Genomic DNA, 22,340 nt, shown 5'->3' on the forward strand with positions numbered 1-22,340 from the left:
TAATATGTGAATCGTTGTGAACAATGTTAGCTAATACAGGAATCTTTATTTTTATGCACCCACAGGAGGTCTGTCCTGGCAAAGGCCCCCCACGATAACCCATCAGCCTCCTCACTGGACCCCTGCCTCTGCTCATAACACGCCCCCCATCCAAAATGATAGTCACCTGTTTAAAAACCCTTGGGTGGCTTTTCCACTGCACCTAAGACAGTGTCCAGGGTGGCTGGAGCAGAAAGGGGGGTGGGGTGGGAAATGCAGCAGAGTGGGGACCAGAGCCCTGCAGGGCCTTGCAGGCCAGGGGAAGGGGGCCGGATTCTACCCCAAGGGCAACAGAGGACATCACATCAGAGGGTGTGTGCAGCGGAGGGTAACATGATCTGGCCGCCCTGAGAACAGACCACAGGGGCAAGAGTGGAAGCTGACTAAAGATGCCCACAGAGGTGCTGGGGGTGGGGCTAAGTAGAGGTGGAGAGGAGGTGGTCCGATTTGAGATGAATTCCGAATGGAGGATAGACAGATCCTTAAATGCTGCAAGTTCTTCTAGACCCCTCTCAGAGTCTTGGGAACCCCTGCCCCCTTTCCACCTCCTCCTCTTCCTCCTTCATTTCCCAAAAGGGACACCTGTTCCTTAGAGAAGACTTCCCTCCCCAAGGGAACCCTGACAGTTTAATCTCTGGGATGAAATCAGGAAGAATCCAAATGATAAGCCACCTGTAGAAATGACAGGGGGATTGTCTAAATGCCTAAAAACCAACCAAAGCACTTGTGACTGTCCCTCTGCCCCAGCCCGCCCTGTACACCAGCTCTGTGCAAACCATCTGTGCTGTGCCATCAGCTCCCTGACAGGCTCTGCCAATAGGGGGCACTAGAGGAAGGCTGCAAGGCTGGAGGAAGGACAGTTACCTGCTCCTTCTGGTCTACTCTCGGGTCCCCAGCCTTTCTGCGCCAAAGGCAGCAGCATTTCTTCCACAGGGCGGCAGACAAGTTCAGCCTGCAGCTTCCCAGCACTTGCAGAACCAGCCTAGCCCAGCCTTTCTTGGGGCACCAGCACCAGCTGGCGAGTGCCCCTTCCTCGGGGTCTGAGTTTCCGCCCCACAGAGCCCTTCCTCTAAGTTTCTGAGTTTCAGCTCTTCTCTGTTCCTTCAGAACTTGAGACAGAGCCACTTCCTGCCTTGCTACCTCCTTGATGCCTGAGAGAGAGCAAGGGTGTGTAAACTATGGCCCTCAGGCCAAGTCCCAACTGCCCGATTTTGAAAAATAAAGTTTTATTGGAACACAGCCAGGCGCACTTGTTTAGGTATTGTCTACAACTGCTTTCCATACAATGGAAGAATTGAGTAGTGACAGGATGACCTGGAAGCCAGAAATATTTACATGTGGCCCCTTGCAGAAAAAATGCTGATTCCTGCCTTGGACTTCAACTTTTACCCTCTCAGTTAACTAGTTAGCAACTTTATTCCTAGTAAATAATTCTCTTCATTCAAATATCTGGGGACTTCCCTGGTGGCCCAGCGGTTAAGAATCTGCCTTCCAATGCAGGGGATGCGGGTTTGATCCCTGGTCAGGGAACTCAGATCCCACGTGCCACGGGGCAACTAAGCCCGTGTGCCACAACTACTGAGGCTGTGTGCCACACCTAGAGAGAAGCCCACGGGCTGCAACGAGGAGCCTGCACGCTGCAGCGGAGATCCTGCGCGCCGCAACAAAGATCCCGCATGCTGCAACTAAGACCCGATGCAGCCAAAAATTAAATAAATTAATAAATATTTTTAAAACCCCCACAAATATCTGGAGTGATTAGTTTCCCCGTAGACCCCTGACTGATGCCAAAATGACAATACCCAGGTGACATGAGCGCTCAGGTCACGGGGTCACTCACTGTCCATGGGCAGGTGTTCAGTGTCTAGCAGGTAATGAGCAGTTTCTCAAAAGGAGAATAGTATCTGCAGAAAACAGCATGATTTGCTTCAAAACCCTAGAGGTCTGCATGCGAGTCACCTCTTGGTGCCTGCTTCCCTATTTGCCACCAGCACTCTACACTTCCCGGGATCTGCCGGGTCATCAGGCCCAGGTGGCAGATCAGCTTGCATGAAGCCAGGACCTGCTGCAGAGCTTTTGCACGCTCTGGGCCTCCCTCAATATGGAAAGCCTTGCAGGTTGTTTGGTAAAGGGATTAAAGCAGCACACACAAGTTATACCCAGGTATAAGTTGTTGCTCAAATCCAAAAACCCCACCAGATATCCGCAATACCAGACAAACAGCAAAGGTCTGAGTTTCAGCTCTATGGGGACCCTCGTCTGAGTTTCTAAGGTTTAATCTTTCCAACTTCTTCCCCTTTCCCCTTAGCCCTCGGGGTGATGGCTGCTTCCTCCAGCTGCTACCTTCAGGATCCATTAGATTTCTTTTTACTCTTTCAGTTAGTGGGTTAACAACTTTACATCTAGTTAACAATTTTTTTTTTTTTTTTTTTTTGGCTGCACTGTGTGGCTTGCAGAATCTTAGTTCCCTGATCAGGGGCTGAACCTGGGACCTCAGCAGTGAAAGCATGGAGTCCTAACCACTGGACCGCCAGGGAACCCCTAGTTAACAATTCTTTGTATTAAATTCTCTCTGTTCAAATAGCTGATAAGAGGGGAATTCCCTGGCGGTCCAGTGGTTAAGACTCCGAACTTCCACTGCAGGGGGCACGGGTCCGATCTCTGGTCAGGGAACTAAGATCCCACATGCCTCGAGGTGCAGCCAAAAAAAAAAACAACAACAAAACAAAAAAAGAAACAAACAAATATAGCTGATATGATTCTGTTCAAGTAACTGGCGCTGTTTTGTCTCCAGACTGGACACTGACTGACTGGTATCAGCCGTGGGTTTATTGCCAACCTCCTCACTAAATGTTATTTCAGACTCATAAGATCTGATCAGCAAAATGTTGCCAATGTGATGGACCAGCGTCAAGAGACCAAGTTCTCGGTGTTCTATATCGGGGTCCCCAACCCCTGGACCGTGGACCGGCACCGGTCCGCAGCCTGTTAGGAACCAGGCCGCACAGCAGGAGGTGAGCGGCGGGCGAGTGAAGCTTCATCTGTCGCTGCCCATGGCTCCCCATCGCTCGCATTATTGCCTGAACCATCCCCCCGCCAGTCTGTGGAAAAATTGTCTTCCACGAAACCAGTCCCTGGTGCCAAAAAGGTTGGGAACTGCTGGTCTATATGATGGCAGAAAGCAAGAGAGTTGATGTCAGCCTGAGGCAAGACTGAAGGTTTATACTCCTGGCTTCTGGTGGTCCTTGGAAAGTGGTATGGAGGAAAAAGTATTTGCTAGGTCAGTAGCTCACACCAGCTGCCAACGGCTGTGTTGACTTGCTCCAGTAAAGATACTTCATTTGGGCCAGCATCTGCGATTGGAGTCACCACCTGATTGCATTTACAAGAATCCACAGTCATTCTCCAAGATCCACAGGCCAAACAGGCTAGTTGAACAGGGATGAGATCACTACCCCTGCTTCTTTCAAGCCGTTAATGGCGGCACTAACCTCTGCAATTCCTCCAAAGGATGTAGAATTGCTTTTGGATTACTATCCTGGGAAACAGGGGGAGTTCTAGGGGCTTCCACTGGCTCTTTCTACCGTAATGACCCTGACTCCACAGGTCAGAAAGCGTATTCCAGTTATACAACCAGGACCTGGAAAAACACAGAGTGAGTCCAAGGGCCTATCAGGCCCACTCTGAGTGGAACTTGGGCTCAGACTCCATTTATCACTTGGCCACATAAACCCTACTGTGGTCCACCAGACAAAGCAGGAAAAATCAAAATGACTTGCCATCTATGAAAATGACAGGAGGTTGTCTGAATATCTAAAAATCCATCAAAAGCCTCAGTGCCAAGAAGGAGCCTGTATAGAAACTGGTGTTAAAAAAGAAAAAAAAAAAAAAAAGAAACTGATGTAGTCTTTCTGGAAAGCAGTTCAACAGTATATAACAAAAGCCATACGAAGGGTTTTCCTCTTTCACCTGGTAATTCTATTGAGATTCAATCCTAATCAGCTACAATGCAAGCCAAGCTTTCGTGCATAAAGATGTTTGCTTATGGTTGTTTTTAACAGCACAAACAAACATCTAAAAATACCTGGAAACAACTAAATATAAAAGATGCTTCAATAAATTACAGTACATCCACATGGGAGTTAATATGCAGCCATGTGACATTCTGTTTAGCTTAAAACAATGAGATATTTTAGCCTCTCAGATTGGCAAAGGTTTTTTTAAAAGATTGATAATACCCATTGTTGGCAAGAGTGTGGAAAACTTGACATTCTCGTGAACTTTTGGTGGGAATATAAATTGGTGGAACCTTTTTGAAGGACCATTTGGCAGTATATACTTAAAAAACATTCATACCCTTTGAACCAGTGCCTCCACCACTTGGAACTTATCCCTCAGGAATACCCCCACCAATCCAATTGATGGTAGCATTGTCTATGCCTGCAAAAACTGGAGACCACCCAAATATCCATCAATAGTGGACAAGTTAAATAATTCATGCTCAGTCACACAAGGAAATTCTTTTGTCTCCCCCTTGAATTTCAAATAGGCATCTCAAACAACCCACGCCCAGAGATAATTCTTATCCCCCCGACCCCCGACCCCACCAAGCTTCTCCTCCTATGTCCTCCCCATGGTGGAAACTGGCCTTGCCATTGGCCCAGCTGCTTAGCCAAACCCTGAGTCACTCTTGATTCCTCTCACCCTCTGGCACACATCCCACCTGGTGGTACACCTGACACAGCTACCACTCGAGCACAAGCCAGCATCTTCTCTCTTCCACACCTTCCAATGGACCCCCTTGTCTCTACTCTTGGTCCACTACGGTTATTTCTCAGCAGCCAGAGTAATCATTTTTAAATGATTTTGAAATTAAATGAAGGTCCTCTATCCATACAATGGAATATTAGTCAGCCCTAAAAGGCAGTACTCATCATTTTACAGCGTGGATGGACCTCAAGCACATCATGCCGTGTGAGAAGCCAGGCACAAAAGGCCACATATTGGCTGATTCCATTTATATGAAACGTCTAGAATAAGTAAATCCATGGAGACAGAGAGCAGAGTGGTGGTTGCCGGGAGCTGGGGAAGGGGGGAATTGGGAGTGACTGCTTAATGGGTTCGGGTTTTCTTTGGGGGTCATGAAAATGTCTTGGAACTAGATAGAGGTTATGGTTGCACAATACTGTGAATATACTAAATGCCACTGAATTTTATGTTATATGAATTTCACCTCAATAAAAAAAAAGAATAGGGCTTCCCTGGTGGCGCAGTGGTTGAGAGTCCGCCTGCCGATGCAGGGGACGCGGGTTCGTGCCCCGGTCCGGGAAGATCCCACATGCCGCGGAGCGGCTGGCCCCGTGAACCATGGCCGCTGAGCCTGCGCGTCCGGAGCCTGTGCTCCACAACGGGAGAGGCCACAACAATGAGAGGCCCGTGTACCGCAAAAAAAAAAAAAAAAAAAAAAGAATAAATAAATTAGATCATGGCACCTTCCAGTGACTTCATAACACAATAAAAACAACATCCAAAAAGGAGAAAAGGGACTTCCCTGGTGGCACAGTGGTTAAGAATCTGCCTGCCCATGCAGGGGACACAGGTTCAAGCCCTGGTCCGGGAAGATCCCACATGCTGCAGAGCAACTAAGCCCGTGTGCCACAACTACTGAGCCTGCGCTCTAGAGCCCGTGAGCCACAACTCCTGAAGCACGCGCGCCTAGAGCCCGTGCTCCGCAACAAGAGAAGCCATCACAGTAAGAAGCCCAGGCACCGCAGCGAAGAGTAGCCCCCGCTCTCTGCAACTAGAGAAAGCCTGCGCGCAACAATGAAGACCCAACGCAGCCAAAAATAAATAAATTAATTAATTTAAAAAGGAGGAAAAAAGGGGGGGTTGATTCCCTGGCCATCCAGTGGTTGGGATGCGGTGCTTTCAATTCTGGGGCCCGGCTTCAATTCCAGGTCGGGGAACTAGGATCCTGCAAGCCACTTGGCTCGGCCAAAAAGAAAACAACAAGAACACGCAAACTCCTTACCTGCAAGGCCCCGGTAACTCAGGCTCTGTTGTGGGACCTCCAGCTTACCCCTCACCCACTCCCCACAAAACTCTGTGAGGGAGGGAACATCATTCCCACTTCAAGAGGGGAAGCTAGTTCAGAGAGATGAAATGGCTCACCAGGGACCACACGGGAAAGCGGGCAACCTGAAGCTGGCTCTGTCTGGCATCTAACCAGCCCACAGCTGTAGTGGACACCGTGGTGGCCGCCCAGACCCTCCTTCCGGATCAGGCACTCATGGTACCAGGTGTTGGTGGCTGATTGCTCTGTAGGTGGAAGAACCCCTTTGCCCCAGGTCCTGACCCTCCCCGAGGACAGCCCTCATCCAATGACGTGTCGGTGGGGGGCATAAAAGCCTTCCCCCTTACCTCAGGGGGATGTCTTTTTTTTTTTTGCGGTACGCGGGCCTCTCACTGCTGTGGCCTCTCCCGTTGCGGAGCACAGGCTCCGGACGCGCAGGCTCAGCGGCCATGGCTCACGGGCCCAGCCGCTCCGCGGCATGTGGGATCTTCCCGGACCAGGGCACGAACCCGCGTCCCCTGCAGCAGCAGGCGGACTCTCAACCACTGCGTCACCAGGGAAGCCCAGGGGGATGTCTTTGATGGCCATCCCAGCGCCAGAGCTGCCAGTGGGACGGCTGAGGTCCAGTCATGACTGCAACACAGCTCAACTCCTCCCTCTGCCCAGGCCTCCTCCTCCACTCGCTGCTTTCCAAGGGCACCGCACACACCTGCCTGCTAATCTGCACCTCGGAATCTGCTCCCTGGAAACCCGACCTAAGATATCTGCCTAGTCCTTTAGGGCCAGACTGGAGGGCCCCGGGGGGTGACAGCTAAAGCCTGTGAGTGATAGGTCAGACTTGCCTCGTACAGAGATCCTACTGGAGGACAAACTGGAGTGGAGAGAGACGGGAGGCCAGGAGGCCCAGGAGGAGGCTGGTGAGAGGGGCGGGGCCTGAATTCACAGCACAGCGGTGATGGCAGGGAGAAAGGTAATTCCAGCAGTGGCCACTGGGTGGAATAAATGGACCATAATTCGAGACTGGCCTACAAGCCCTGAGCCTGGCCGGGGGTGGGGGGTGGGTTGGGGGGCGGTGGCTGGGGGGATGCTGGTGCCCTGGGCTGTCTTCCATCTGGAAGTCACTTGTCAGCTCTGGGCCAGCCTGCTGGGGTGCCAGCCCTGGCTCTGCCTGTCACTAGCCATGTGGCCTGGACAGTATCTTGGTGCCTTACTCTGTCCATTAGAGAAAACTGGGCAAACACCAGGCCTTCCTCAGGGGGTGCCTGTGAGGAGTCAAGGAGTTAACACAAGTTCATACGGTTCGGACAAGGGCCTGGCACGGTGTGAGCACCACCTTGACCACTCTAGGCTTCCCAAGTACCTGCTGGGTGTCTGGAAAGGACACAGGCCTTGGGTCAGTCACACCTGGCTGCAGCCCTGCGTGTTGGGGGCAAGTCCGTTCACTACTGAGCCCCTGATCTCACATCGGTAGGAGGGCAGTGATCCTCTGGGCCAGGAAGGATTATTAGAAGAATTAAGTAACACTTGCAAAGTTCCTGGCGCGTGGCGTGAAGTCCATAAACGTCAGCTGCTGCTGCTGTGAGGACAGTGCTGAGTATCTGTGCGAAGCTCAGTGTACTTGGCCATCCCACAGCAGGCAGCTGAGCCTTGCAGAGGCCAAACTCCGCCCATCCTTTGCACTCTCAGCGTGCTCCTCCTCCAGTGTTCTCTCCCTAAATGTCATCGCCATCGCCCAGCTGCCCAAGCCAGAAACAGAAGGAACGCTCACGTCCTCTCTCCTCCGCCCCCGCCACAGGCGGTCACCAAGTCCTGGCCCTCTCCAGCCTCCCCTGACCTCCCCGCAGGCCATCGAGCAGCCGCGATGATTCTGTTTCCTCATTTGAGCCAGCTCAGCCCTTTGTGTGCAGGGGGTGCATCCCATGGACCTCTGGCTGCGGGCCAAAGTCTTTAACCGTAAGAGCAAGGCCAGGCCAGGCCACTGAATCCCCAGGGTGTATCACAGGGCCTGGTATACAGTAGGCACTCAATAAATACTAGCTGGCTGGAGGACGGACGAACGCATGAATGTATGTATGTGCTGGCAGGAATAACACTAACGACAGCACAGGCACACAGCACCCACTACCTGCCCGGCCTTGTTCCAAGCCCGTACATGGATTAACGCATTTCATGCTCACAACAGCCCTATGTGCTAGCATTTGTTATTTCCCCAGTTTTACAGGGAGGTTATGTAACTCACCCAAGGTCACACAACAAATGCTCAGCAGAGACTCAAACAGGACGCAGGACCACAAGAGCAGTAACCAATGAGAAAAGCTCCCAGCCCTGCTATGCTTACCCCAGGCACCTTCACACTAAGTCCTAAGGGAAGGCTCGAGGCACAGGGAGTTAAGACTCTTGCCCAAGGTCATATAGCTGTAAATAGGACTTCTTTGTTGATGAATAAACAGATGTCCAGTTGACGGTGACTTTGGCTGGGGAGGGCTGCTCTCCTGGAGTCTTATTTCTGGGGGCCCTGATGAACAAAAGTTCTGAGCTTACGAGACTGGGGACCAGGCTATGGCAATGAGGTCACAGGGAAGCCTGCCAGTGAGGTGGGCGTCCGGCCACCAGCTCCTGCCTCCTGTCTCCTCAGGCCCTGGCTTCAGACTCTTGAACCCACCCAGGGCAGAAGCTTTCAACCAGCGGGCTGCCTGTAGGGCAGTGCCTCGGGCCTGCCAGCTGGGTGGGGTGAGAGAGACCGAGCCACCAGAACCCGGGGGACACCCCCGACCTCTGTCACCCCCAGAGCAGCTCTGCTTTGTCCAGGGCCCTGAGGGCGCTTTCAAACCGAAGAAAGGCTCTGCAGTCAAAACAACTTTCGAAAATCAGTGCCTTACGGGGATAAACATCCTTGTCAAGCAAAGTGGCCTTTCTGAGTCTCCCCCGGTGACATTCAGGGGCTCAGGAGGGTGAGAGTCTCTGACGCTGTCAGCCAAGTCCAATGTCAAGGCCACCCTGACCGTTTGTGGCCACAGGTCCCGGCTCCACACACCTGCCCTGGACGTGCCCCTAAGCTGGGGGCCTGTTTGTCTTTTTTGGGCATTCGCCCACATGGCTTCTCATGACTGGAATAAAAAGAACAACCTATGACAAGAACGTGTGCAGCGTGTCTGTAACCTTACTACAGACCTGTCAGGTATCATTATCCCCATCCTAGGGAGAGGAAACTGAGGTTCCGAGGAAAGAAATGACTCACCCCAGCACTCAAAGCCAGGTTGGTCTGACTCCAAAATATTTTTTCCGCTGCACCCCTGCCTACCACCCCCCACCCCACTGCCTCTTGCCCTCCTCACCTACATTCAAATCCTGCCCACACTCAGGGCCCGGCTGCTCTTCTAATACGCCCCACACCCAACTCGTTCTTACTCATGTTCCCAACCCACCCCCCGCTGTTTGTAAATGCCATCAAACACATTGCCCGTCTCCCATACCCCCCTTCACCCTGCTGACTCCTTCACACTCTTTGGGAATCTGCTTGGGCATCACCTCTTCTGGGAAGCCCTCCCTGGATGCCTGGCTGGGTCAGGAGCCTCTGGGTCCCTCCTCTGAGTTTTCCCCATCAGCCAATGGCTCTGTCTTGCGGTCATTTGCTTTTCTGCATCTCAATGGAGCCCTAAGTTGCTGGGAGCAGGGTCCAGGTCCCCTGTGCTCACCACTATATCCCGCGCCAGCGTGGTGCAAGGCACACACTAGGTGCTCAATAAACACCTACTGAATGCGTGGCCTTGTGAGCGCAACAGGCAGCCTCCACGTCCACCTCCTGGCAGGTGCTGGGCACAGCGAACGTCCCGGCCGCCTAGCCCTCTCCCTGCCTCTCACAGGAAGCCTTCTCCATCTCCTCCACATCTGTCCAATTCCCACTCCACATCTCTTTCATTCACTCAACACATCTTTGAGCACCGACTAAGCCAAGGTGACGTGAGGGAAGCATTTGAAAGAGGAACACGGGAAGGGATGCATCGCCCTTCTTCCCCACTGTGCCCACCCCGTGGTGCTCACCAGCCACAGGGACACAGCGCACCGTCGGCTCCCACCCCTTGTATGCACCAGGCTGGTTCTGAGGCACCATTGGCTGCCCGCCTGCCCGCCTGCCCACCCTTGCTCACCCAACCCACGGCCCCTTCCTCAGCCCCGGCCCCGCCGTACCCGGTTGATGAGCTCGCCGACCATGCCCGTCCAGGAGCCGTTGGGCTCGGGCGCCCCGTATAGCCCGTCCTCCACCAACCGCAGGCGGTAGCGGAAGCGCAGCAGCTCGGCCAGCTCCCGCAGCATGTCCACGCAGAAGCCCTCAAAGCGTTCGTTCCCCGACAGGGCCTGGAAGTTGGGCCGGCGCATGACGTACGGGTTCTCCTGGGGAAGCAGGAGAGAAGGGGTGGGGGGGTCAGAGACTGGGGCATCTGGGGGCTGGGTCGTGGGTCCCAGGGCCCAGGCTGCAGCCAGATCAGGAACCTGCCCGCAGAGTGGAGATGACGGAGTCCTTGCCCTCATCCCCTGCTTACAAATGCTCAGAGTCGGTGGCGGGGGCATGTAAATTAGGAGGCTGGGATTAACATATACACACTGCTGTATATAAAATAGATAACCAACAAGGGCCTACTCTATGGCGCAGGGAACTCTACTCACATTTTGTAATAAGCTATAAGAGAAAAGAATCTGAAAAAGAATATATGTATATATACATACATATATATGTATAACCTGAAACTAACAACACTGTAAATCAACTATACTTCAATTTAAAAACTAAAAATAACTATCAAAACAAAAACAAATACTCAGAACCAGGGAAAAAGCACAGGGACCCTGCCAGGCCCTAGCAGATCGCAGGAAACTGGTTTGATCTCCACCAGACAACCTCATCTCAAGCTCAAATGGCTACAAGGGAGGCAGGTAACTTGAATGAATCAGACTGGATGGAGATCTTGCCAAACTTTCAAACTTTTGGCTAAAACCCGCAGTAAGATATATATATTTTACTTGTAATCCAAGTCATACACATATGTCTGTGTGCTCACAGTTGCACACATGTAACTAGACTTAGTTCCACAAAGCAGTCCTTTCCCTTAAGACTATGGCAGAATACCCTGCTATTTTCCATCCTGCTCTACTTCATTTTTCTACACAACCAATAACAACCCATTAAACTGACTTCATGAGCCACCAAGGGATCAAAGAGGACCTGCCCCACCAGGATTTAGCTCCAGCCCAATGCTGCCACAAGGGAAGCAGGCCTGAGATGCCAGATGGTCCAATGTCAAGAGAATTTGGAAACCCAGGATGTTTTGTAAAATCTCCTGATTTTAAAGGTTAGCAACAGTTCAAATTCTAATACCAATTTTTTTTTTTTTAATGCTTTGCAGGCTAAACAAACACCTGACAGTTTGCAATCTCTGGCCTACAGCTGTTTTGCTATGTTGATGCTTATTTCTGAGGGGTTTGAGCAAACTTTACCGACCATTTTTGTGCCAAATAAGGACAAAAGCAGAGAGAATATTCCAAGTGCTAGTAAGACGAGGCATATGAAGATGATGGTAACAAAAGGGATACTTATCTTACATAGCTATTGTCTAAATGGTCGTTTGTACAGTGTCACTTTGGACTTAGGAATAAAATGAGTTAGGACTTAGGAATCAGCAAGAAGACCTTTGGCAATAATACCCATATGGTTACCATGTGGACTGAACACCTGCGAAGTTCCAGCCCCTGTGCTGTGTGCGTTCTCTGGATTTTATCAATTTAATTCCTCACAGTGGGAATTCCCTGGCGGTCCAGGGGTTAGGACTCCACGCTTTCACTGCCGAGAGCGCAGGTTCAATCCCTGGTGGGGGAACTAAGATCCTGCAAGCTGTGTGGCGTGGCCATTAAAAAAAAAAAAAAAGGGCTTCCCTGGTGGCGCAGCGGTTGACAGTCCGCCTGCCGATGCAGGGGACACGGGTTCGTGCCCCGGTCTGGGAAGATCCCACATGCCGCGGAGCGGCTGGGCCCAAGAGCCATGGCCGCTGAGCCTGCGCATCCGGAGACTGTGCTCCGCAACGGGAGAGGCTACAACAGTGAGAGGCTCGTGTACCGCAATAAAAATAGAAAAAAAATTCCTCACAGTGATCTTCCACGGGAGGTATCCTTAGACTCACTTTACACATGTGGAAACTGAGGCTCACAGAGGTCAAGTGACCTCTGCCACCTCTCATTCATTCAGCACAAAATTACTGAGCTCCGAGGTAGAAGCCCAGTATTTTGCAGCTCCTCCCATCAAGAGATAGAGCAGGGCTTCCCTGGTGGCGCAGTGGTTGAGAGTCTGCCTGCCGATGCAGGGGACACGGGTTCGTGCCCCGGTCCGGGAGGATCCCACGTGCCACGGAGCGGCTAGGCCCGTAAGCCATGGCCGCTGAGCCTGCGCATCTGGAGCCTGTGCTCCGCAACAGGAGAGGCCACAACAGTGAGAGGCCCGCTTACCACAAAAAAAAAAAAAAAAGAGAGCGGATTTCTCCACTCCTTGGGTCTGAGCGGCCCTCAAGACTTGCTTTGGACAACAGAATGCATTGGAAGTAGTGCTGTCTGACTTTCAGAGCCTGGGCCCTCAGAGAGATCTCTTGGGACCCCAGTGTAAGGAAGCCCGGGCCAAGGACTTCCCCGGTAGGACAGTGGTTAAGAATCCACCTTCCAATGCAGGGGATGTGGGTTTGATCCCTGGTCAGGGAACTAAGATCCCACATGCCGCAGGGCAACTAAGCCCACGCACTGCAACTACTGAGCCTGCGCACTCTGGAGCCCATGCGCTACAACAAAAGATCCCGCATGCTACAACTAAGACCCGACGCAGCCAAATAAATAAATTTTTTTTTTTAAAAAAAAGGAAGCCCAGGCCAGCCTGCTGAAGGATGAGGGAGAATGAGTGAACCAAGATGTGCCGGCCAACAGCCCAGCCTAGACGCCAGCTGAATGCAACCACGGTGAGCTTAGCAGAACTGCTTAGTTGGCCCACAGAACTGTGAGAAATAATAATCGTTATTGTTGGAAGCCTCCAGGTTTTGGGGCGGTTTGTTATACAGTGATGGGTACTATAAGGTACCTATAGACTAGATTCCAGGACCCCAACAAAGTCTCAGAGCTGAGGGGAGATGGGATGGAGGGAAGTCAGTGCTTTTCTCTCTCTCCCAAACCACATTTTCAAATCCAAAACTGTGGAACCAGGAATAGGAATGAGATAATACTAATAATAGCAGCAGCAGCTAGCATTTCTTGTGGGCTTGCTGTGTGACAGCTATTCTGTCAGCGTAGGAGGTCAGTATTATTACCTCTATTTGAGAGCTGAGGACACAGGTCCTGAGAAGTGAAGTAGTGAGTGGCTGAGATGGACAAGTCAGGCTGAGTCCAAAGCTCTGCTCTTAAGCCCTATGCCAGACTAAACAAGATCGGAGCTGGGAGAAGCTAGACACAGAGACGGGGGGGCCTGGCCGGGTATCAAAGCTAGAGAATCAGAAATCAAGAATTCTCTAGACAAACACCCAGTGTTAGAGCTGGAAGGTGCTCATACAGCCCTCTTGATGTACGTAGGAGGAAGCCAAAGTTCAGAGAGGTCAGGTGTTTTGCCCAAGGTCACACAGCTGAAGCAGGGCAGTAGGAAGGGGAGATTGGGCAGAGCTGGGATTCAAAATCCAGTTGCTGTGCTCTCCAAAGCCCTTGTTCCTTCCACCAGGCCAAGCTGATCTTCAAATTCAAGACTGAGGCACCTGGGTTCTGGATTTGGGTTTGAGGCCTCAGGATCAGGTGGGAGCTGATAGAGCCAAAAACAGGGACTGAGGCCTGTGAACAGAACGCTAGGTCAGAAAACAATGATCTATCACTCAACCCGCAGCCCCAGACCATCAGATCCAAGGGTTTTAAGAAGCCTCTAATCCAAGGTTTTCAGATTTCTTCAAAAAGAATCTTCTGCAGAAGCCCAGCATTGCAGACGGACAGTGGGATGTTGCTAAGTCTGATTCTAAGAACTCATCCTACGAATGGCTATGCACCTGTACACAAAAATGTAGGTCCAGGAGGATCATGGCAGCATTTCTTGTATCAGGAACAAAGACTGAAACAGCCTAATTTGGAACAGGTTAAAAAGATTATTGATGTCATCAAAGAATCCCAGGCAACTACTAAAATAAGTTCTATAAGATATATTCAGAGGAAAAAAACAAGCTACAGAACAACGTGTACAATATGCTATCCTTTGTGAAGGAAAAAGTGGGTATGGGCTCGTACATGCTCAGACATATCTGGGAGGATGGGGAAAAAAATGGGGGACTGGGGAGGGAAGGGGATGGATTTTTTCACTCCCCCCCTCCCCACATGCTTTGAATTCTATTTAGTGTAGAATTAAACTGAATGCTACTTAATTCTATTTAATTAACTTCTGTCCTGCCCCCAGTTTAAAATATTAATATTAAAATATTTTAAAAATTTTAGAGATGATATTTAAATGCATATGGAAATGTAAAAGATCAAAAGAACCAAAGCAATCCTAAAGAAGAACACGAAAACTGGAGGATTCACCCTACTGGGTACGAAGACAATTTAAAACTGTGGTGTTATGAAAGAATGCTCAACATCATTAATTATTAGAGAAATGCAAATCAAAACTACAATGAGGTATCATCTCACACCGGTCAGAATGGCCATCATCAAAAAATCTAGAAACAATAAATGCTGGAGAGGGTGTGGAGAAAAAGGAACCCTCTTGCACTGTTGGTGGGAATGCAAATTGATACAGCCACTATGGAGAACAGTATGGAGGTTCCTTAAAAAACTAAAAATAGAACTACCATACGACCCAGCAATCCCACTACTGGACATATACCCTGAGAAAACCATAATTCAAAAAGAGTCATGTACCAAAATGTTCATTGCAGCTCTATTTACAACAGCCAGGTCATGGAGGCAACCTAAGTGTCCATCAACAGATGAATGGATAAAGAAGATGTGGCACATATATACAATGGAATACTACTCAGCCATAAAAAGAAACGAAATTGAGTTATTTGTAGTGAGGTGGATGGACCTAGAGTCTGTCATACAGAGTGAAGTTAAGTCAGAAAGAGAAAAATACCGTATGCTAACACATATATATGGAATCTAAGAAAAAAAAAAAAGGTCATGAAGAACCTAGGGGTAAGACGGGAATAAAGACACAGACCTACTAGAGAATGGGCTTGAGGATATGGGGAGGGGGAAGGGTAAGCTGTGACAAAGTGAGAGAGCGGCATGGACATATATACACTACCAAACGTAAAATAGCTAGCTAGTGGGAAGCAGCCGCATAGCACAGGGAGATAGCTCGTTGCTTTGTGACCACCTAGAGGGGTGGGATAGGGAGGGTGGGAGGGAGGGAGACACAAGAGGGAAGAGATATAGGAACATATGTATAACTGATTCACTTTGTTATAAAGCAGAAACTAACACACAATTGTAAAGCAATTATACTCCAGTAAAGATGTTAAAAATAAATAAATCAATAAATAAAATAAATAAAATAAAACTATGGTATTTAAGACAATGTGGTATTAGAGCAAAGACAGACAAACAGACAATAGAATGGAGAGTTTGGAAACCCACACATAAATGGATACTCGATTTATGACAAGGGTAAGACTGTGCTGAAGGGGGAAAGAATGAACATTTTAATAAATGGTGCCATTCAATAGAACATCCATATGGAAAAAATGTACTCTGACCCCCCTACCTCACATAACACATAAAAACCAATTCTAGGTGGATTGTAGATCTAAATGTAAAAGGCAAAATTATTACATTTTCAAGAAACATATAGGAGACTAGCTTTATGAACCTGGGGTAGGCAGAGAACTTTTTTTTTTGGCCGTGCTGTGTGGCATGTTGGATCTTAGTTCCCCGACCACAGATTGAACCCATGCCCTCTGCCGTGGAAACACGGGGTCTTAACCACAGGACCGCCAGGGAAATCCCAAGAATTCTTAAATTCTAAAAGCATTAACTGGACTTCCCTGGTGGTGCAGTGGTTAAGAATCCACCTGCCAATGCAGGGGACACGGGTTCCAGTCCTGGTCTGGGAAGATCCCATATGTTGTGGAGCAACTAAGCCCGTGCGCCACAACTACTGAGCCTACTCACCACAGCTACTGAAGCCCACACGCTCTAGGGCTCGTGCTCTGCAACAAGAGAAGCCACCACAATGAGATGCCCGCGCACCGCAATGAAGAGTAGCCCCCGCTCGCCACAACTAGAGGAAGCCCGCGCGCAGCAACGAAGACCCAACGCAGCCAAAAATAAATAAATAAGTACGTACGTAAATAAATAAATAAATAAAAGCATTAACCGTAAAGCAGGGAGAAAAGGATAAAATGGACTTTAGGAAAATTAAAAATCTTTTCATCAAAAGATACCACTGGGGGGACTTCCCTGGTGGTCCAGTGACTAAGACTCTGTGCTCCCAATGCAGGGGGCCCGGATTCAATCCCTGGTCAGGGAACTAGATCCCGCATGCTGCAAACAAGAGTTCATAAGCTGCAACTAAAGATCCCGCACGCCGCAACAAAGATCCTGCACTCAGCAACAAAGATCCCGCATGCCGCAACTAAGACCTGGCACGGCCAAATAAATAAATAAATATTGGAAAAAAAAAAAAAAAGATACCATCGAGGGGAATTCTCTGGCTGTCCACTGGTTAAGACTCCTCACTTTCACTGCCGAGAGCCCAGGTTCAATCCCTGGTCGGGGAACTAAGATCCCACAAGCTGCACGGCACAGCCAAAAAAAATACCACCAAGAGTGAAAAGGCAAGCCTCAGAGTGGGAGAAGTTCTCTGCAATGCATATTCCAACAAAGAACTTATATCCAGAACATATAAATAGATTACAAATCAATAAAAAGGTCAGATATTCCAATTTTCTAAAAATAGAGAAAGATCTTAGCAGGGACTTCCCAAAAGAAGGTTCCAAACAGGCAATAAATGAAAAAGTGGTCACCTTCCACGGTCGTTAAGGAAATGTAAGTTAAAACTACAGTAGGGTTGGCACCTTCCTATACTCAGCACCGGCTAAACTGAGGAGCGACTGGAATTCTCCTTCACACACTGCCAGTGGGAATGGGGAATGGTACCGCCACTTTGGAAAATGCTTTGGCAGTATCTACCGAGGCTGGAAAACTCCAGCAATTCCACTCCTGCAAATACACTCGACAGAAATGCCTATGCATGTTCACCGAAAGGCGTGTGGTAGGGTGTTCACAGCAGGACTATTCACAATAGCAAAAGAACTAGAAACAACTTCAATGCGCATCAATTTGGTGGGTAAGTAAATCGCGGTTCGTTCATATAACAGGACATATAACGAGACTAAACTATTTGCAGCAACGTGGGTGAATCTCACAAACACGTGTTGTGCACAAGAAGGCAGACCAGAGAGAGAACATAGAATACGATGCCATTTATGTGAAGTTCAAAGCAGGCAAAGCTAACCTGGGGGGCGGTTAGAGACCAGAAGGGGCATATGGAGAGCTGGGGGTGGGAGAACTGGTCCCACAGGTGTGTTCAGTAATTGCAAATTCAGTGACTGGTACACTTAACGATTTGTGCAAATTTCTGTATGCATGTTACACTTCTATAAAAATCCCTTGAAACTAAGAAATGTTAAAGTAGGGTGGGTTCTAGAACATTCCTCACAAGCTGCTTGCCTGGACCTTTTTTGTGAAGCCAGGACCCAATTCCATATCCAAGACTTCCTGGAGGGCAGTTTAAAGGACCCCAATCTAGTTTACCCCCTTCAGTTTATTATGAATATTTTAGTTCCCTCATTTTATAGGAGGAAGCTGAGGACAGAGAGAAGAGACCCACCCAGGTCACAAGTGTACGGACGGCAGGGCCAGGCCTAGAACGCAGAAGCGAGGGCTTGGAAAGAAGCAGAAATCGACGTGGTGTGGCACAACGTAGAAGCACGTGGGCTCTGCCATCCTCTAGTTGCGCGATTCACGTCACCTAACCCTCCTGCACCTTAGTTTTGTCTGAAAATCGGCGCTCACAACGGTACCTGCCTCAGGGCTGCCATGAACGCCAAGTAACTCCAGCAAAGAGCTCAGCATACAGCTCAAAGACTCTGGCCACGATGGTGGCTATTCTTTACTTTTTTTGGCCCAACTACTCGGCTTGTGGGATCCTAGTTCCCTGACCGGGGATTGAACCCCGGCCCTCAGCAGTGAAAGCGCAGAGTCCTAACCACTGGACAGCCAGGGAATTCCCGACTGCTATTCTTACTGATGATGCCAGATGGGGAGAGAAAAGGGATTCACATGTGCTCAGCACATCTTCCCAGCAGGACACTGTCAGGGGGGCCTGCTGATCTCATGCCATCCTCCCACAGCCCTTCAAGGTGGGACTATAAGACCCATTTTACGGATGAGCGTATGGAGCCTCGAGAGTTGGATGACCTGAGGTCCAGGCAAAGCCAGGAATGCAAGTGAGGTCTGTCTGACCCCAGAGGCACCAAAGAGCAGGACGACATGTCCCAGTCTGATGAAGGGAGAACCTCTCTGGGAGGGGGCGGGGCCTGGGGCTTGGGGAAGGGTCCTGCAAAGCCTCATCCCCTGGGGCACCTCTCCTGCACCCCCAGCTTCCCTGAGGGACCTCTCTCGGTCTTGGCACCAGCCCGCCCTCGCTCAACTCCAGATGTGTGGGCACCACCCAGGGACAGCCCCAGCCTCCACCCCACCTGCTCTCTCCCCCAGCCCAGCCCATCAACATCCCACACCAGATCCCCTCCCTCCCCACAGCCCCAGACAGCTCAGGCCTCATCCTCCCCAACCTGGGGCGTCTCTCTCTCCTGCAGCCTCCCTCAGGGCCCCACTTTTCTGACACCCAGATCTGGCCCTGCCCCTTCCTGCTTAATGGTCTCTAACGACCAGGATAAGCATAACTAAGTTCTCCAGAGACCCTTCCCCACCTCTGTCACAGCACTCACCACCCCTCCATCTCCATGTTCGTTAGGTGCCAGGCACCACCCCAGGCCCAAGGGACAGAGCAGGGAATAAGACAAGCCCTGAAAGCTTCCTGTCCCCGGCGCCCAGGTTGACTCACGTCTGAATTCCCAAGTGCCTGGAGCAGGCCCAGCCCAGAAACACAAGTCTGAAAATGTTAGTGAACGAATGGGCAGGTCTGGCTGTGCACACTGAGGCCACTGCCTCCGCATCCGATCTGGCAGACACCTCCTGAGGCCCCTGCTCCTGTGGTTCCTGCTGCCTGGAAGGCCAGGTCCCTCCTTCTCTGTGCACCCAACTCCTACACAGCTTCTAAAGCCCTGTCTAACACCACCTCCTCTGTGAAGCCTTCTTCAGGCCTTTGAAGGCTGAGGCAGCCCCTCCTTTCTGTGGGGGTCCCTTATTACCCTGTGTGGAAATGATTGTGTCCAGGTCTGTCTCCATCAGCCTGGGATTCCCCCTGCAGGGTCACTCAAGGATAGGGAGACCACGGGACCACCTGGGACTCATTCCTCCGCCTCCAGAATATGTGTGAGGTCTGGCGCAGGGCAGCTTCAGTAAATATTTGTGGAATGAATGAGAAAATGAATGACTCCATCAGGAGAAAAATGAAGGTCAGGAAGAGGGCAACACTGGCTCAGGGGCCCTGGGGAGAACTGGAGACAAGTGTGGGAAAAGACTGGAAGCCCCCCGGGGTCACAGCCCTGCTCTCCTGATACCCCCTCCCTGACCTCCGCCCCTGCTCCCCACCGAGAACCCCAGGAAGCCTCTGGGGTTGGCTCCACTCCCACACGTGCAGAGGCGCTCCGTCTCCCAGCCAGCCTGGCCTGGTCCTCAGGGCCCCTGAGTGAGGCTGTTACGAAGTGTTTGGTTTCCTGTCTGTAAGCCATCTGGCCCTCCCCCGGAGAAGGTCCACATTAGGTCAGGAGCTCCCTAGGGACAGAGGAAATAGCTCTGTGACGCGCTGCTTTAGGGGGCCTCCGACGTCCTGTGGAGCCTGTGTAATCCTCTCAACCTCAGCATCCACAGCTCTCAGCCGGTCCGCCTCACGGTGACCGAGGGGCTTCGCCCAGACAGCGGATGCCAGCGGGCCAGGGACCCAGCTGCTCGAGGCAGCTTCCTGCTCCCCAGGTCCTGTGCGTCTCCCGTCCCTGGCCTCCTGGCAGGAAGCAGCAGGTGCAGGGGAGAGGGCAGGGGCTCCGAGCATGTCACTCAGCTCCAGCAGGGACTCGCCCTGTGACCTGTTTCCTTACCTTCAAAAGGAGGAAGATAGGACAAACCTCACCGACTAGCTGAGAGGTTTAATGAGTGACACCTGCAAGGGCCTAGCACCGTGCCTGGTGCAGAACAGGTGCTCCATATATCCTCGCGGACCCACAAAGGCACCTCGGTCTCTGGTCTGGTAAAATGCAGGAGTGACACTCCAGGGGCTACAGGACCATCTCCACGGCTGGTGCTCAGGAAGGAGAGGACTGGACATTCAGAGCACAGTGGTGAAGACTCGGGCTCTGGAGACTCAGAGACGCGGCATCCATCCTGGCTATGCCTTATAAGAGACGTGGCATTCGTCCTGGCTATGCCTTATACTTGCGGTGTGACCTGGGCAAGTCGCTTTACCTCTCTTCAAGATGGATATTAAATAAGTTGGCATGTGTCAACACACTCGGTGGGCAAATGTGACAAAATGACTGCTCTAGCAATGGCGATTTACAGGGGCCTACCCTGGGCCAGGCGCTGCGAGAGGCGCCCCGCCTGTACCGCCTCGTGGGATCCTCATGATGCCAGTCGTTCCCATCTCTGCCGTGCATCGGCAGGCTGGCAGCACCCAGGGCTGGACCTGGCTCTGATGGCAGAGTCTGTGCCCACCGCTGCTCCAGCAGCAATTAGGCTGGTGACGTCGCGGCCACAGTCAGGAGTTGTTGGGTGCCTGGGTCACGTCCCCACTGGTCCGTGTGCCGTGCCAGCCCAGGCATCCCTCCTCCTCACTAGGACTGGCCTGGGGCACCGCTCAGGAAAGGCACCTTCATCTACCGCCTGTCCCCACAAGGGCCACTCACCAGGATGGTCGTAACCACCAGCGTCTTATTGGCCAGTGTCTGCGACAGGTTGATGTCCAGGGTGGTGGCGTTCATCGCCAGGGTCCGGTTGGAGTACCACACCCCGATCTGAGGCAGAGAGGGCACTGTCAGCACAGGCCCTGCCTGAGGATGCCTCAGCCCTCTGGGCCCCGCCCCGCCCTGCCCCAGCCCCCAGCTCCATCCAGGCTCTGGCATTGTCCTGGGGATGCTCACCTCACGGTGGCCCTGCCGAGACTTCTCCAGGATGCGCAGGGTGTAGTTGGTCCTCTGACCTTTGCTGTTGAACTCGACACGCCCAGTCAGCCCGTCATACTCTACCTAGCAGGGCGGGAGGAGGGCAGAGGGAAGGGTGGCAGGGGCCCAGAGGGGAAGAGACAGAGATGGAGGAGACGGGAGAGAGGGAGAGGGACCAGGAAGGACCACAGTTAAACGAGTAAGACAACATGCCAGCAAACGAGAGGAGATGGAACAAAGAAGCAGGGCAAGGGCAGCGCAGACAGGCAGAGGAAGGCCGGGAGAGGAGAGACAGACGGGAGAGTGAGGCCCAGGGAGAGCAGGAGGTGGGGCCGGGGTCGGAGGTGGGGGGACAGGGCAGGGGGTTGCCGCGGGGTGGACACAGTGAGCACCGCCCCGGGAGGCAGGCTGCCACGCCACCTCGGCCCTCCCCACTCCCGGCTCACCATGCGCAGGTAGTTCATGAGGCTGGTCCCATGGGGCCAAATGTTGGCCGACGTACAGGCCAGCGGCTTCACACCGATCTCCTGGCTGCGGTTCAGCTCCCGGACGGCACTCACCACCACGTGCACGGCGTCGAACATCAGGGCAGCTGACAGCTGGGGTGTGGGGTGTGGGGGGGGCAGAGATGGGGAGGGATGGGAAAGATGCAGTTCAGCCAGGGGAGCCCCAAAGCCCCGTGTACCACCCCCAAGCCCTGAGACAACTCTCCTCTCTCCAGGAACATAAAACCACGCAGGTCAGGAGCGAGGACGGTCTTCTAGGGGATCGGAGATGACAGTGGGAAAGACGTGCATGCTGCCCACGCCGCCATGGGGGCAGCTCTTCCTGACTGCGTGCGGCCTGTGTCTGTTTGGGGAAGGGCACGTCTGACAGGGTTTGCCTAG

General features: G+C 51.7%; 1 protein-coding gene across 4 annotated transcripts in view; it reads right to left on the reverse strand.

Moving 5' to 3' along the window:
- Nucleotides 1–22,340, reverse strand: part of GRIK5 (glutamate ionotropic receptor kainate type subunit 5) — a 57,276-nt gene that overhangs the window by 15,307 nt on the left and 19,629 nt on the right. For all 4 annotated transcript variants that reach the window (XM_067720749.1, XM_067720747.1, XM_067720750.1 and 1 more), the window contains exons 9-12: nt 21,900–22,052; nt 21,433–21,537; nt 21,199–21,306; nt 10,301–10,504 (exon numbers count right to left, since the gene is read on the reverse strand). In XM_067720749.1, coding sequence (XP_067576850.1) covers nt 10,301–10,504; nt 21,199–21,306; nt 21,433–21,537; nt 21,900–22,052 — 570 coding nt within the window. The remainder of the gene's footprint in view (nt 1–10,300; nt 10,505–21,198; nt 21,307–21,432; nt 21,538–21,899; nt 22,053–22,340) is intronic.

Source organism: Pseudorca crassidens, chromosome 20, assembly GCF_039906515.1.
Source record: "Pseudorca crassidens isolate mPseCra1 chromosome 20, mPseCra1.hap1, whole genome shotgun sequence".
NCBI lineage: Eukaryota > Metazoa > Chordata > Mammalia > Artiodactyla > Delphinidae > Pseudorca > Pseudorca crassidens.